This window comes from Chanodichthys erythropterus, chromosome 4 (genome assembly GCF_024489055.1).
Source record: "Chanodichthys erythropterus isolate Z2021 chromosome 4, ASM2448905v1, whole genome shotgun sequence".
In the NCBI taxonomy this organism is placed as follows: domain Eukaryota; kingdom Metazoa; phylum Chordata; class Actinopteri; order Cypriniformes; family Xenocyprididae; genus Chanodichthys; species Chanodichthys erythropterus.
In genome coordinates this window covers 38,300,117-38,317,148 of record NC_090224.1, presented here as the reverse complement: position 1 = coordinate 38,317,148, position 17,032 = coordinate 38,300,117, and the positions used below count along the sequence as shown (strand labels likewise).

The 17,032-nt window shown below is 38.3% G+C and overlaps 1 protein-coding gene across 6 annotated transcripts in view; it reads left to right on the top strand.

Moving 5' to 3' along the window:
• The window catches only part of LOC137019449 (NACHT, LRR and PYD domains-containing protein 3-like), a 41,972-nt gene that overhangs the window by 19,835 nt on the left and 5,105 nt on the right, over positions 1 to 17,032 (top strand). For 4 of the 6 annotated variants that reach the window (XR_010895019.1, XR_010895015.1, XR_010895016.1 and 1 more), the window contains 8 exons: positions 28 to 144; positions 251 to 367; positions 474 to 590; positions 720 to 2,561; positions 8,074 to 8,247; positions 9,640 to 9,813; positions 12,997 to 13,063; positions 13,525 to 13,595. Coding sequence is in view for 1 of the 6 variants with exons in the window: in XM_067384909.1 (XP_067241010.1) it covers positions 28 to 144; positions 251 to 367; positions 474 to 590; positions 720 to 2,561; positions 8,074 to 8,247; positions 9,640 to 9,813; positions 13,525 to 13,698; positions 16,862 to 17,032 (2,886 nt within the window). In the remaining 5 variants the exon portion in view is untranslated. Of the gene's footprint in view, positions 1 to 27; positions 145 to 250; positions 368 to 473; positions 591 to 719; positions 2,562 to 8,073; positions 8,248 to 9,639; positions 9,814 to 12,996; positions 13,064 to 13,524; positions 13,699 to 16,861 lie in introns of those variants that run through there. The other 2 variants (XR_010895018.1, XM_067384909.1) reach the window with 2 other exon arrangements.

Below are 17,032 nucleotides of genomic sequence, written 5' to 3'. Positions count from 1 at the left end.
TTTTTGTGTGCTTTTCTATATTTCCAGGAGGAAGAAGAGTCAGAGATCTTCATCTGCAGAACCCAGCTGTGTGTCTATGAAGAGTGACGCATCCATGGATCCTCCTGTTCATTTCAGTGATGGAGCAGTGACCTCTGACCCCAGGTGAGATATGATCTAGTATTGGAGACAATGGACTGACCCATAATAAATGAAACTGCAGGCAGATCTAAAGGTATGATTATTTTTGTGTGCTTTTCTGTATTTCCAGGAGGAAGAAGAGTCAGAGATCTTCATCTGCAGAACCCAGCTGTGTGTCTATGAAGAGTGACGCATCCATGGATCCTCCTGTTCATTTCAGTGATGGAGCAGTGACCTCTGATCTCAGGTGAGATATGATCTAGTATTGGAGACAATGGACTGACTCATAATAAATGAAGCGGCAGGCAGATCTAAAGGGAGAATTATTTTTGTGTGTTTCTCTGTATTTCCAGGAGGAAGAAGAGTCAGAGACCTTCATCTGCAGAATCCAGCTGTGTGTCTATGAAGAGTGAGGCATCCATGGATCCTCCTGTTCATTTCCATTATAAAACAGTGACCTTTGACCCCAGGTGAGATATGATCTAGGATTAGAGACAATGGACTGACTCATAATAAATGAAACGGCAGCCAGAACTAAAGATATTGTATTTATACATTTAAATTCTTTATTTTATATATTTGTTAACTTGTTGTTTCAGCAGAGTGGATAGAGATGATCAGACTGGAGAACTGCAGCAGGATTCTCCTCAACCAATGAATGATGAACTACAGAGAGTCAGAGACCGACACACAACCAGCATGAAGAACAAGTATGAGAGATTATTTGAGGGAATGAAACTCCAAGAGAATGAAACCCTCCTGAACAGGATCTACACACAGCTCTACATCATAGAGGGAGAGAGTGAAGGAGTGAATGAAGAACATGAGGTTTTACAGATGGAGAAATCACAACACTCACAAGACATTCCAATCTACTGCAATGACATCTTTAAAGCCTCACCTGAACCAGGACATGAGGAGAAACACCAGATCAAGACTGTTCTTACTAAAGGAATCGCTGGAATCGGAAAAACCGTCTCTGTGCAGAAGTTCATTCTGGACTGGGCCGAGGGAAAAGCCAATCAGGATGTAGATTTCATGTTTGTGCTTCCATTTCGAGAGCTAAACTTGATCCGAGATCATCAGTACAGTCTTCACAGACTTCTGCTGGACTTTCATCCTGAACTTCAAGATCTGGACTCAAAGATTTATGAGCAGTGTAAAGTTGTGTTCATCTTTGATGGTCTGGATGAAAGCAGAATCACACTGATGTTTTCAGACGCTCAGAAAGTTTCTGATGTGACTGAGACTTCATCAGTGGGTGTATTGATGTCAAACCTCATGAAAGGAGATCTGCTTCCCTCTGCTCTCATCTGGATCACCTCCAGACCAGCAGCAGCCAATCAGATCCCCTCCAAATACATCAACCGTCTGACAGAGATTCAGGGATTCAATGAGCCTCAGAAGAAGGAATATTTCAGGAAGAGAATCAGTGACGAGCATCAAGCCAGCAGAATCATCTCACACATCAGAAGAGCAAGAAGCCTCCACATCATGTGCCACATACCCGTCTTCTGCTGGATCTCATCCACTGTGCTTCAGAAGCTCCTGAAAGAAGATCGGAGTGCAGAAATCCCTCAAACTCTGACTGAAATGTACATCCACTTCCTACTGATTCAGATCAACATGAGGAATCAGAAGTATGAAGAGAGAGATCCAGAGAAACTCCTCCAGTCCAACAGAGAAGTGATTGTGAAACTTGCTGAAGTGGCTTTCAAACAGCTGATGAAGGGCAATGTGATGTTCTATGAGGAGGACCTGAGAGAGAGCGGCATAGACGTCACTGACGCCTCAGTGTATTCTGGGATTTGCACTGAGATCTTTAAGGAGGAATCTGTGATTCATCAGAAGAAAGTCTACAGCTTCGTTCATCTGAGCGTTCAGGAGTTTCTCGCTGCTTTCTGTGTGATTTACTCCTATTTAACAAAGAACAAGGAGCTACTGAATGAATTTTACAGATCTGATAAAGTCTCTCTGGATGATCTACTATCAGCAGGAGTATATAAAGCCCTCAGGAGTCCAAATGGACAGCTGGATCTGTTCCTGCGGTTCCTGCTGGGTGTCTCACTGGAGTCCAATCAGAGACTCTTACAGGATCTACTGACACACACAGAGAAAAGTTCAGAGAGCATCAGAGAAACCACACAGTACATTCAACAGAATATCAGTGTTGGACGTGAACTCTCCACTGGTCAATCCATCAATCTGTTCCTCTGTCTGCTGGAAGTGAAAGACCAGACTCTGTCCAGAGAGATTCAGGAGTTTATGAAATTAGAAAAACACTCAGAGAAGGAACTCTCTCCTTCTCACTGCTCAACAATCGCCTACATGCTTCAGATATCAGACGAGGTACTGGATGAGTTTGATCTGAAGAAATACAACACATCAGATGAGGGGAGAAGAAGACTGATACCAGCTGTGATCAACTGCAGAAAAGCTCTGTGAGTGTTAATTATTAAGAAATGAAGAATAGTTTAATTTAAAAGAATATATACATATATATTAATAAAGAATGGCTTATCATTTGAAACATGTAAGTAGTAGCCTAACGTTAGCCACTTTACATGGCCGCTCGCTCTAACATTAACATTAACCTACATAATTGTGCACTATTAGACACATCCAAGTGTTTGTGTGGAGTGTGGAAGATAAATTAATACCACACTTTCAGTTTGCTGCAATATATTTTATTTATTTGTTTTATATAATGCATAGGCCAGTGTTTCTCAACAGTGCACATTTTGGACGTCTCCTTTCTGGTCTTGTACTCGTCGCCGACAAATGCCCAAAATCACAGGCAAATCGGTGCTCGTTTACTTGAGTGACAATCACGCAGTATGAATGAGCAAAGACGCGATCTGAGAGAATCGCAGACGAGTCGCTGACGCCCGTGAGATATTTGGCATGCTATTGGCGATTCAAAATCCTGCTGTGTGAAAAGTGTTCTGACTGAAAACTACATCACCGATGACCGACAGCCAATGAGAGAGCAAGATACAGAGCAGCAGGGAGTAGGGCTGGGCGATATATCGCATGCGATTGTCACGCACATTTCGTCAGTAAAGCCGGTTCCCTGATTACCGCTAAATCGCCATCACCTGCTTTCAAATGGAGCGCCATTTAATAGACAGCCGTAGTTCACTGACAAGCTACGCAATATCGCGTTCATTATCGCAGATGAATCGCCTTCGATAATGAACGCGATATTGCGTAGCTTGTCAGTGAACTACGGTTCACTGTAATAATAATACATTAAAAATTAATTTGAAAATATCATAATCTTGTGTAGTCCATCATTATATAGACTCTGATAGTTGTAGTCACTTAGAGATTTATTTGTAAAGGAATAATTACCTAATAATTTTATTGGAGTCTTACACACATGATGCACAGTTAGTCTGGGTCGTGCTTTAATTTGAACAGATATTATGGGAGTGGCTTGATGCAGCACAGGAGATGCAGATAACAGTAAGAAAATGCTGTCAGCTGTGACATTAAAGTTTATTAAGGCTCAAGAACATTTTTAATTAATGCTGTCACATAACAAATCTGCTGCTGTAAAATTAAATGAATTGATAACAACAACATTGAAAATATAGCTGCAAGCAGCAGTTATCGGGGCCATGCACAAAAGAGGCACAAGAAGTGAGCTAACATGGCTTTGAGTATTAGACCAACTGCAACACTGAGCAATTAAAGACCTAATAAGATAATTTTAGGCAAAAATAGCTGAAAAATTATATATACCGTCAATAGTAAAGATTTACTGGTTTATCACGTTCAAACAATAGGTGGCACTGTGACCAAATTAATGTGGTATGGTCAGAGTGAGGTGACAATGACACTCGCAAAGTATGTGAAAGCATTACAGAGATACAGCCTCAAGAGTCATTTTGGCATCAAGCCTCTAAATTTTTTGCTGTGGTAAATGAATATGGTTTCGTCTATCAACACAAAATCCATAACATTTTACCAGGATGGTTTGAAGATGATACGATTCGATTTTGGTGAAAATTTGACCGACGGTCTAGTAGTACTTTGAAAAAGTATGTTTTTAAAGAAAATCAAAATGACTGACAGGAAGTTTGGCTGACTGTGGCAAAATTGGCATCAATGTTCTCAGCATGACCCACTGAATTAGTTAAGATCAGTCGCATTAAAAATACATTTATATTATAAATACATTTATATACATTTATAAAAACATTTATATAAATCTATTAGCATTTTTTAAAATTTCATTATAACATTTGACCACGAGGAGGCGCTGTCTCAACCTATTGTGTAAATGTTCCACCCCTAGTAAGCTCAGCCGAAAAGATAACTGTGGCCATGCCTTTTTTAGCGCTAATCTCTCACTGCGTGTGTTTAGTAAATCCTGACAGTAGATTTTTAATGCCAAAAGAGGGTTTGTGCTGGCACAAGCTGTTAGTAAATCTGTCCCTTAACCATTCATCTTCCATAGTATCATACATTTAGATCATGACAACCACAGGTAAAACCACACATGGCACCTCTTACCATGGTAAAATGTAACAGTATTGTTTCTATGGTATCTATAATGGCTTAATGGTAATTAGTCTATAAACACATTTAGTATAAATACAAATGAACAAAACTGCTAGCTAACCAAAAATTCTGTCATTTGGCCTACAGTGGTATGAAAAAGTATGTGAACCCCTTGCAGAATCTGTGAAAATGAGGGATAATAAAAAATGCATGTTATTTTTTGTTTAGTACTGTCCTGCGTAAGATATTTTACATAAAAGATGTTTGCATTTAGTTCACAAGACAAAACAATAGCTGAATTTATTAAAATAACCCCATTCATAAGTATGTGAACCATTGATTCTCAATACTGTGTGTGGTTACCTGATGATCCACGACTGTTTTTTTGTTTTGTGATAGTTGTTCATGAGTCTCTTGTTTGTCCTGAGCAGTTAAACTGTGCTCTGTTCTTCAGAAAAATCCTCCAGCTGCAGATTCATCAGTTTTCAAGCATTTTTGCATATTTGAACCCTATCCAGCAGTGGCTGTATGATTTTGAGATTCATCTTTTGACACTGAGGACAATTGAGGGACTCAAACTCAACTATTAAAAAAGGTTCAAACATTCACTGATGCTCCAGAAGGAAACACGATGCATTAAGAGCTGAGTGGTGAAAACTTTTGAATTCAAATATCAAGGTAAATTGTACTTAATTTTTCTGCCGGGAAACATGCAAGTATCTTCTGTTGGTTCTGAAGGGCAGTACTAAATGAAAAACAATGATATTTAAACAAAATAAGAAAAATTGTGACATCTTCATCCTATTCAAAAGTTTTCACACCCCGACTCTTAATGCATCGTGTTTCCTTCTGGAGCATCAGCGAATGTTTGAACCTTTTTTATTAGTTGTGTTTGAGTCCCTCAGTTGTCCTCAGTATGAAAACACAGATCTCAAAATCCTACAGTCACTGCTGGAAAGGGTTCAAATATGCAAAAATGCTTGAAAACTGATGAATCTGCAGGAACTGGAGGATTTTTCTGAAGAACAGAGCTCAGTTTAACTGCTCAGGACAAACAAGAGACTCATGAACAACCATCAAAAAACAAAAAAACAGTCGTGGATCATCAGGTAACCACACACAGTATTGAGAATCAATGGTTCACATACTTATGAATGGGGTTATTTTAATAAATCCAGCTATTGTTTTTTCTTGTGAACTAAATGCAAACATCTCTTATGTAAAATATCTTACTCAGGACAGTACTAAACAAAAAATAACATGCATTTTTTATTATCCCTCTTATTTTATTAAAATAATTGTCATTTTCACAGATTCTGCAAGGGGTTCACATACTTTTTCATGCCACTATATATTTTATTGTTCCTTAAATACATTAATAATTTAATTCAATATGAATATCCCACATTTATGCCATAATACCACGGTTACAGTTAGTGCTGCTACAGTAAATCTATGGTAAATGTTGGTGATTTGTTGATTGAAAAGACTTCTAACTGGATTGTTGTGGCACAATGTTTCCATGTTAGTGTTGTTTAGAATGTCAGCACTTTTTAAACTAGAGAGACATTTGAGGATTGTGTCAGAGACCACTGTGCTTGCCTCATATGCAATGTAAATGGTAGCACTTATAATTTATCAAATTGTTGTCACTGACGGTTTACTGCTACATCTGGCCAATATTTTTGTGCTGCCGCCTTGTGATGACATTGTGAAACTGCATAATTTGAAAATTGTGTGTGGTGGGTCACATGCAATATATTTTATTAGACAAGCTGCGGGTCGGACTTTAGACAACCCTGTTATACTGTAACTCAGTGGTTCCCAAACCTGTCCTGGAGGACCCCCAGCACTGGACATTTTGGATGTCTCTCTCATCTAACACAGCTAATTTAACTCATTAGCTCATTAGTAGAGACTGCAAGACCTGAAGTAGGTGTGTCAGATAAGGGCGACATACAAAATGTGCAGTGCTGGGGGTCCTTCAGGACAGGTTTGGGAACCACTGCTATAACTGATGAACGCATTCAAATGTTCAGACCGCCTCCTTGCTGTTTTTCCCACCACATTCATAATCATTACTTTTGGTGGTGTGCTGCAACAAGCTTTATACAAGATATTGAGTGCATAATTTATATTTTAAAAGGCTCAATGTTATGGTTTAGTATTTCTTTATAATGTAGAACAGTGTTAGCAAAGTTACATGTAACACTCTTTCTCAGCCATGAAACTCCCCCTCTCCTCTATTTGTCATAGATGAAGTGAAGAAAAGTGAATGACAAGAAAGAACAAAAAATGAACATACAGTACATAAGAGTATATTCAAGAAAGAATTTGTTGTTAGTTGCCAGCAGCACACCAGCTCCAGACAAACAATAACAAACTGTCCCGTTACTATAGCTAACATTGCAACAACATCATATCTTGCTTCTGTGAAACATAGTGAAACCAGTGTTACTTACATACAGAGCAAAAACACCAACCTCTACTTCCATTATCAGGCCTTCCCGCTTAGGTCTCTCAAGTGCTAGAAAGCTTTTCTAATACTAACACGGGTCCTAAAGCTCTTGCCTGATCATAACCCTTCTTTTTCCAGTGATATTCCTCTGGGGCCGGTTGCACCACCTGGATGTACACCCAGTCGTAAGACTAAGATTAACGTAAAATGCGTTTTAATTCCTGCATAGAATTAATACCTGTTGCACCATCTGAGCATAGCGCATATCTGAGACTAAATCTTATGCCTAGCCAAAGGTAAGTGTAAAGTGAGAAGTCTTGACTTGTTTCCATGGTGAAAATAAAGATAAATAAAAACGCTGAGACGATGGTGCATCTGGTATACAGGCTACATGATCAGTAAGTCATTCATTTTTCATTTATTCGTTGGAGCTAATAAATTCACAATTGTAACCATAGTAACGTGAATGGCATCTCAACTAACAGTGCAGTAGAACATTGTCATAGAACCTAGTCATAGTTTTGGATGGTGCAACAGGTATAAATATTCATCGGAAAGCTGGACGTAACTAAGTCCAGCGTAGAGCTTACACCAAACTTTTTTACGTCCAGCTGGTGCAACCGACCCCTGGCCTTTTGTCCTTTGTAATGTCTCTCAGCCATCTCTCTTTCTACAGCAGGGGTGTCCAAACTCTGTCCTGAAGTCCTGCAGAGTTTAGTTCCAACCCTAATTAAACACACTTGATCAAGCTAATTAAGGTCTCACTAGGCATAATTGAAACTTACAGACAGGTGTTTTGGAGATGGTTAGAGTGAAATTCTGCAGGACAGAAATTCTGTCTGGATACCACAAGCTCATCTTATTGTGATTCAGGCTGGAATGTTCAATATTTTGTTCTAGGTTCTTGAGGACAGATAACTGGCAACATCCTTTACATGCCATTATTGTTATTTCATTATTGTTCTATGTTCTTTCAACTCTTCTAGTCTTGCTGGCTGTAATCTCGTTGTTCAGTGTGGTGAGAGTTTGTCATCAGCTCTTCAATCCTCAGACTGTGTCCTAAAAGAGCTGGATCTGAGTAACAATGACCTACAGGATTTAGGAGTGAAGCTTCTTTCTGATGGACTGAAGAGTCCAAACTGTCAGCTGCAGATGCTGAGGTATTTAAGAAAATATATGATTTAACCCTCTACCGCACGCATTATGATAAATCTATAAAAAAAAATATTTGACTCTTTTTCTTTTCTTAGAATGGCTTAACTTAAAGTGCTGTAAAAATTTTTTTGGAAAAAAACATTATTTTAAGGTACTTTATGATATGTTGCCATATGGCAACAACGTACAATAGTGGAAATAACTTAGAATAAGTGTAAGTGTATATAGTTAATATTTTTTCCTCAGAAATGTTGTTTGTATTGAATCAATTGGTGCTATTATAAGCTTTAGCAGTAATTATAAACAATACCTTATACTTATTTTCCAACATCTTGTGCTTTTCCATTCTCTTTTGCTGAATAATGCTTTATATTCTTTAAATTTCATTAAATTTTTCATGAATATTATTTAAATTGCAAATGTAGACAGTTAAAAACAAATCTAATACTGTTCATCATGTATCATAAAACATTGACATAAAACCAAAAACATTGCAGTTCATGAAAATTCAACATTACGCAATCTTATGAGAGGAAGGTTATGAACAAGAACCCCCATAATCCTTGAAACTTCACCTTTTTTCTGTACGAAACTTCAAAAAGCATTTTTTTTCAGAGGTGAGACACATGTAGACATCACATTTGATGCTCTTCACCCTAACAATACACTTACAGCCACTTGCACCTGCCTTTTTGAGACACTATGGCAGGCCAGTGGTAGGTCTGGGCCAGTATACTGGCTGTGATGGCAGATCTCTGATGTTGATTTAATCCATAATACAAATGTCATGGCAGTCCTTAACATATGACTAATCAACATTATATCACTAGCATTAATGTTTTTATTGTTATAGCTTAACAGACTGCAGCTAACTTTTGCTAGCTATCTAACCTATTATAATAATGTCATTCCATTATTGCGCAGTGTTGCCATATGGCAACACAGACATTTTCTCGATTTACCAAAAACTAATTTCATAACTTTTTTGAGTGGTGAATATGTCATCATACCTTACCTGAGATGATGTTAACATTTTTTTTTTTTTGTGAATGTGACATGGGCGGGTCCTTGTTTGTTACTGACGTTTTAGTTTGCTTTCAGCAACTACCGACAAGAGACGGCAGTCTGTCAGATATCGCATTACAGAAAAAAAATTGCATGTCATGTGACTTAACCAAAGCACATCATTGGCTAAACTAAGGTCTTCTCTTACCAACAAAAAAAACTAGAATGTTCCCTTAAAGAGACGGTGGCAAGGAAATGAACACAAAGAGTATGTTGCCATATGGCAACACTATGCGGTAGAGGGTTAATTGACTGTCAGACAGTCATAATGTTGACTACATAATGTTTGTAGATGATCTTACTCTTGATGTATGTGTTCTGCTCTCTTTCAGACTTGATGGCTGTAATCTCACTGTTCAGTGTTGTGAGAGTTTATCATCAGTTCTTCAATCCTCAAACTGTGTCTTGAGAAAGCTGGACCTGAGTAACAATGACCTACATGATTCAGGAGTGAAGCTTATTTCTGATGGACTGAAGAGTCCAAACTGTCAGTTGCAGATACTGAGGTATTTAACCCCTTAAGCCCTGAGGGTATTTTCAGTTGTTTTTTTTTTGTTGTTTTTTTTTTTGAGTGACATACAAAAAAGTAAAGACTCGTAACTCCAAAACTATAGCAAGGAGAGTCAAAAGGTTGGTAAAATTTGAAAGGAAACTTTTTAAATTTCTAAATAAAAATAAATAAATTTGGACATTATCATGCTGAGAAGCTGTAAATAAACAGCAATCTTTCTAATTTAAAATGAAGGAAATAAGGTATTGGGATCATTTTTTGGTGATGTTCCTCTATATGTGAGCTGTATCTGGATCAAATTTCATGTTAATTGTATAAAGAAATCAAAAGCATTTGGAACAAAGGTAGGCATTTTTAATTTATTTTGTTTTCTGAGTGACAAACACAAAAATAATGACTTATAATATAAAATATAAAATTTCTATCAAGGAGAGTCAAAAGGTTGGTATTGTTTGAAAGAAAACTATTAATATTTTTAAATTAAAAAAATAATTACATTTGGACATTCTCATGTTGAGAAACTGCTGATAAAGCTAAAAAAAGTTTGCTCAAGGGAAATTTTACATATATTTCATATTTGACATGCAATAACTGGGAGGACAATTATTTTTTGGTGATGTTTCTCTGTGTGAGCTGTATCTGGATCAAATTTTGTGGTGATTGCATAAAGAAATAAAAAGTTACAGTATTTGGAACCAACGTAGCCCTTTTGTTTAGCCATTGGTGCCCCCTGAAATTTCACGTGGAGTAACTCGTGATTGATGGATGGGATTATGTTGATTTTACATTTACATCTGTGACATGCCCTCTCTTTGGCTTGTTAAAGACCACTCTTGCTACAGCATTCTGGATCAGGGGCTTGACAGTGCATGCTGGAAGGCCTACCAAGAGAGCATCAAAATATTCCAGTCTGGAACAAGAGCTTGAACAAGAATTTGTATGGAATGCTCCGATAGGAAGGGTCTAACCTGCCTAATGTTGTACAAGACAGATCTGCAGGACTAGGCTGTTGTAGCGATGTGAACTGTGAAACTTAAATCCATCATCCATCACCACTGGAAGGTTACTGGCTGTCCTGGAAGGAGTTATGGTTGACGAACCAAGTTGAATGGGGAGGTTATGATGAAGTGTTGGGTTGGCATCGACCACAATCAGTTACCTTTTTGCAAGGTTGAGTTGAAGGTGATGGTCCTTCATCCAGGCAGAAATGGCTGTCAGGCAGGCTGTGATGCGACCTGCAACCATCAGATCATGTGGCTGGAATAAAAGGTAGAGTTGTGTGTCATCAGCATAACGGTGATAGGAAAAACCATGTTCCTTAATGACAGATCATAGTGATGACATGTAGACTGACAAGCACTGAGCCCTGAGCAAGATGATCTCTCTAAGATACCTTGAAGAACCTACCTGAGAGGTAGGACTTGAACCACTGGGGTGCAGTTCCTGAGATCCCCTTTGACATGAGGGTTGATAGGATGATCTGGTGGTTAACTGTGCCAAAAGCAGCAGACAGATCAAGCAAGATAAGTGCTGATGATTTTGAAGTTGCTCGTGCCAGTCTCGGGGCTTCAGTAACTGAGAGCAGGGCAGTCTCAGTTAAGTGGCCACTCTTGAAGCCAAACTGGTTGTTGTCAAGGAGGTTGTTCTGTGTGTGATAAGTACACAGTTGGTTGAACACAACTCTCGCAAGTGTCTTTGCAATGAATTGAAGAAGGGATCGAGGTCTGTAGTTTTCTAAAAGTGCTGGATTTAGAGTAGGTTTCTTAAGCAGTGGGGTAATCCTAGCCAGCTGAAAAGCTGTGGGAGAAATACTAGTGTGAAGAGAAGAATTGATAATGTGAGTGAGTGCAGGTACTATTGAGAAGGAGATGGCCTGAAGAAGATGAGTGGGGATAGGGTGATTTAAAAGGATGAGTTTGGAAACATCTGCCTCAGAGAGCAAAGCTGATGTAGGAAGAAGGGGAGGAGGACAAAGAAGACAAGAAAAGGCTTTGAAAAGTGTGCGGCAATCAGCAGAATTTTACTGTGATAGTATGTGGTTTTAGCACTGGAGATATTTGTAGAGAAAGAACCTCCTCTCTGCAGCCCTGAGTCTAGACCGATGCTCACAGAGAACATCGGATAGCCAGGGGGCAGAGAGGGTGGTGCGGGCTGGTCTGGATGAAAGGGGGCAGAAGTCATCTAACCAAGATATTTGAGTGGTGCAGAGAGTTTCAGTAGCATTGTTAGTGTCCAGTGGGAGGGTGAGAGCGAGCGCAGGTTTAGCCGAAAAGTGACGTGGTGGAGTGTGTGTTGAGTTAGTCAGTTTGTCAGTTTGAGTCAGTTTGAGATTAAAATTGATGAGGAAATGGTCTGAGGTGTGTAGTGGAGTAACCAGTGTATTATCAGTGGAGCAACAGTGTGTGTAGATGAGGTCCAATTGGAGAGGGCTGCCGGTGTGACAGTGTTCTCTGGTTTGATCCATGTCTCAGAGCCATGAGATGGAGACCTGAAAGAGTAGCGATAGATGTAATGAAGTCTGCTTTGAGATTCTGGTGGTATCATGTACTAGATGACATGGGTAAAATATGCAGGTTGTTATGATTGCGCTGCCTCCAATGTGTGGCATGCGATTTACGTGTGTTAATAATAGTGGGAATTCGGAAGCACATATCTTAAACAGGTCACAAGATAGACAGACACGAACAAACTGTATAAAAGAGGAAGGTAAGAAAAAGGAAAGAGCAATACTCAAGTGCCTTGTCGGTAGTGCTGGGCGGTATACCGGTTCCAATTTTGAGATCTATATGAATTTTTCAAAAACCGCCATACCGGTGCATAGCTGAAACAGCTACTGTCGCTATTCAATGGCCATGAAGCGCAATATAGAGTGTATAGAGAGCGGACTTCTATTAACTGCATACCCTTCTTACACTAATAGAAACTTTATTACACGACAATAAATAACTCACAAAACTAGGCTGCAGAGCCTACGCGATGCAGAAAATGGATGAAATCACAGAATCCAGTCACAAATAGAACTTACTGTATAAAGCAGAATGTCACAGAATTGGCAATTTTTGGATGAATAAATCAAAAGTCTGATTTGATTAGATTTTTAAAAACATATTTATTTGTCCATACAATGTTTATTCCCTGTACTCCTGACAGTAAAATATACCCCCCCCCCCCCCCACAGGTAGAGTCGCTGGTCTTTACACTCTTCAGTCTTCACACGATGAGGGCTTCACACGAGGGCTGCCATGGTATACTACACAGTTTTATACCCACTTGATACAATGTTAATTAGTTCAGCAGGCCATGCCTTACTAAAGGTGAAACGAGAACAAACACGACTTGCCATGTGAATATAGTAAAATAAGTTTCCTAGCAATGCATAAATGTTGCATCAGTTTATAATTTACTTATGGGTCTTGTGGGGCTTCACGTACAAAAACTAGATCAAGTTTAGTCAAAGCCCAAAACAATTATGCTTGTTGTATTCTACACCGCAAGACCTTTCAAATGACATATATCAAATGATGATCTGAGCTGTATGATGCATTTGACACATTGGAGTACAAAGTACAAAAAAATATTTCATAAATTATGCCATTTCTGTCTTAAGGGGTTAAGAACATTAAAGATTTAATTGACTGTCAGCTGGTCATGTTGATGTGTGTTTGTAGATGATCTGACTGTTGATGTGTGTTCTGCTCTTTTTTAGTCTTACTCACTGTTATCTCACTGGTCAGTGTTGTGAGAGTTTGTCATCAGCTCTTCTATCCTCAAACTGTGATCTGAGAGAGCTGGACCTGAGTAACAATGACCTGCAGGATTCAGGAGTGAAGCATCTTTCTGACGGACTGAAGAGTTTAAACTGTCAGCTGGAGAAACTGAGGTAATTAAGGGGATTTTAACTGCTCTGTGTGTGTTGAAAATAAAGCGCACAAATACACATTAAGCGTTTACTTTCAATATAAAGCTCATGACTGAAATAAAATTAGCATTTACTTTTGTCATTAACAGCAATATAGAGCTATCAAAGTTAATGTGTTAATGCATGAAATTACAAACCCGATTCCAAAAAAGTTGGGACACTGTACAAATTGTGAATAAAAAAGGAATGCAATAATTTACAAATCTCATAAACTTATATTTTATTCACAATAGAATATAGATAACATATCAAATGTTGAAAGTGAGACATTTTGAAATGTCATGCCAAATACTGGCTCATTTTGGATTTCATGAGAGTAACACATTCCAAAAAAGTTGGGACAGGTAGCAATAAGAGGCCGGAAAAGTTAAATGTACATTTAAGGAACAGCTGGAAGACCAATTTGCAACTTATTAGGTAAATTGGCAACATGATTGGGTATAAAAACAGCCTCTCAGAGTGGCAGTGTCTCTCAGAAGTCAAGATGGGCAGAGGATCACCAATTCCCCCATTGCTGCCGTGAAAAATAGTGGAGCAATATCAGAAAGTTTCTCAGAGAAAAATTGCAAAGAGTTTGAAGTTATCATCATCTACAGTGCATTACATCATCCAAAGATTCAGAGAATCTGGAACAATCTCTGTGCGTAAGGGTCAAGGCCGGAAAACCATACTGGATGCCCGTGATCTTTGGGCCCTTAGACGGCACTGCATCACATACAGGAATGCTACTGTAATGGAAATCACAACATGGGCTCAGGAATACTTCCAGAAAACATTGTCGATGAACACAATCCACCGTGCCATTCGCCGTTGCCGGCTAAAACTCTACAGGTCAAAAAAGAAGCCATATCTAAACATGATCCAGAAGCGCAGGTGTTTTCTCTGGGCCAAGGCTCATTTAAAATGGACTGTGGCAAAGTGGAAAACTGTTCTGTGGTCAGATGAATCAAAATTTGAAGTTCTTTTTGGAAAACTGGGATGTCATCCGGACTAAAGAGGACAAGGACAACCCAAGTTGTTATCAGCGCTCAGTTCAGAAGCCTGCATCTCTGATGGTATGGGGTTGCATGAGTGCGTGTGGCATGGGCAGCTTACACATCTGGAAAGGCACCGTCAATGCTGAAAGGTATATCCAAGTTCTAGAACAACATATGCTCCCATCCAGACGTCATCTCTATCAGGGAAGACCTTGCATTTTCCAACATGACCACATACTGCATCAATTACAACATCATGGCTGTGTAGAAGAAGGATGCGGGTACTGAAATGGCCAGCCTGCAGTCCAGATCTTTCACCCATAGAAAACATTTGGTGCATCATAAAGAGGAAGATGCGGCAAAGAAGGCCTAAGACAGTTGAGCAACTAGAAGCCTGTATTAGACAAGAATGGGACAACATTCCTATTCCTAAACTTGAGCAACTTGTCTCCTCAGTCCCCAGACATTTGCAGACTGTTATAAAAAGAAGAGGGGATGCCACACAGTGGTAAACATGGCCATGTCCCAACTTTTTTGAGATGTGTTGATGCCATGAAATTTAAAATCAACTTATTTTTCCCTTAAAATTATACATTTTCTCAGTTTAAACCTTTGATATGTCATCTTTGTTGTATTCTGAATAAAATATTGAAATTTGAAACTTTCACATCATTGCATTCTGTTTTTATTCACAATTTGTACAGTGTCCCAACTTTTTTGGAATTGGGTTTGTAATTGTTTAATTCGGTTCATGTTAAAGATTTCATTCATTTGAATGGAAACTTTTTTTTTCATTAGATGTTATAACAGTTTCATTAAGTTCTCTGAGATTTTCCAGAAACTGAGCTGATTTAAGCAAACATACAGTACCCTGGCATGTCTGGCTGTTTTTATACTTTTTACTATTTGTTTTAACTACTATACCATATGTATATTCTTTATTTTATAAATATTGAAAAACAGGAAGTCATTAAATGGGTGTTTTTTTTAATCATTTTGAAGACATTTCTGCCCCACTATAGTGTGATGGAAGTAAGACAGGAGAGAGCACTCAAAACTCTTGGAAAATTAATATAAATGATTATTCTCTGTGAAGAAATGAGGTGTGAACATATGAGAATGTATCAGTATCATTCTAAATGTGCAATCTTTTGGGCTAAAAGCCTTAATATGGAGCTGTTTAAAGTAGACATTCTAATAAATAGTCCCACAAATAAATGGGAGCAGATGTGATTCAATACATGTCTTTCTTCTTCATGAAATAATGATAAATACCAGTTTATGCTGCATGATAATGTTCTCAAAGCTCGCAGTTGGAGGCTATTAGCCTCAGTTTGCCCTTTTCTAGCCCTCACTCACACTGGCCCGATAGTGGAAATGCAGCTAATTATTTCACTTATCATAGTCACTTGAAAAAGATGCGCTAGCTGAGCGGAGTTTTGTCAAAGCTGAATAAAAGTGATCAAGGATTTATAATTTTGACTCCTGCAAAGCATTGTACACCATACACATTTTACATGCTGAACCCTTGGTTGTCCTTTTGCATGTGTGTGTGTGTCTGTGCACGTGCGTGCATGTGTATGTATGTGTGTGCCGATCTGTTAGTGTGTGTGTTTGTGTGCACACGTGTTCAAGTGCATTTTAAATGCAATTACAAAGCAATTGGTTTGGTTTAACTGAATTGTGGATTTATCTGCTTTTTGCCAAAAACAACTGTTGGAGTTATCTGCTTTTGCTAAAAAACAAACTTTTAAAAAAAAAAAAAAAAAAATATATATATATATATATATATATATATATATATATATATATATATATATATATATATATATATATACTTTCAATGAACTTTAATTTTGTATGTTACCTGTATTTTTTTAGAGTTACTACTACTTAATCAAAACAACAAACTGCAGTTTGATTGATATTACTTAGAATGCACGAAAACATGATTTGTGAGAACTAATAAAAATGGAATTATCTGTTTTTGCAAATGATCTCTTCAAATATAATTTTTTTTTCTATTTTTTTAAGTGAGACATAAAAAGAGAACTCTTGTATAAATTCACACTATGAATGATATTCACTCAACTTTTGAGTGTTGATGTGTGTTTTGTGGATGATGAGGCTTTTTGATCCATCTGTAGGTTGTCTGGCTGTATGGTGACAGAGGAAGGCTGTGGTTTTGTGTCTTCAGCTCTGAGTTCAAACCCCTCACACCTGAGAGAGCTGGATCTGAGCTACAATCACCCAGGAGATTCAGGAGTCAAGCTGATGGACAAACTGAAGGATCCAAACTGCTCACTGCAGATACTCAA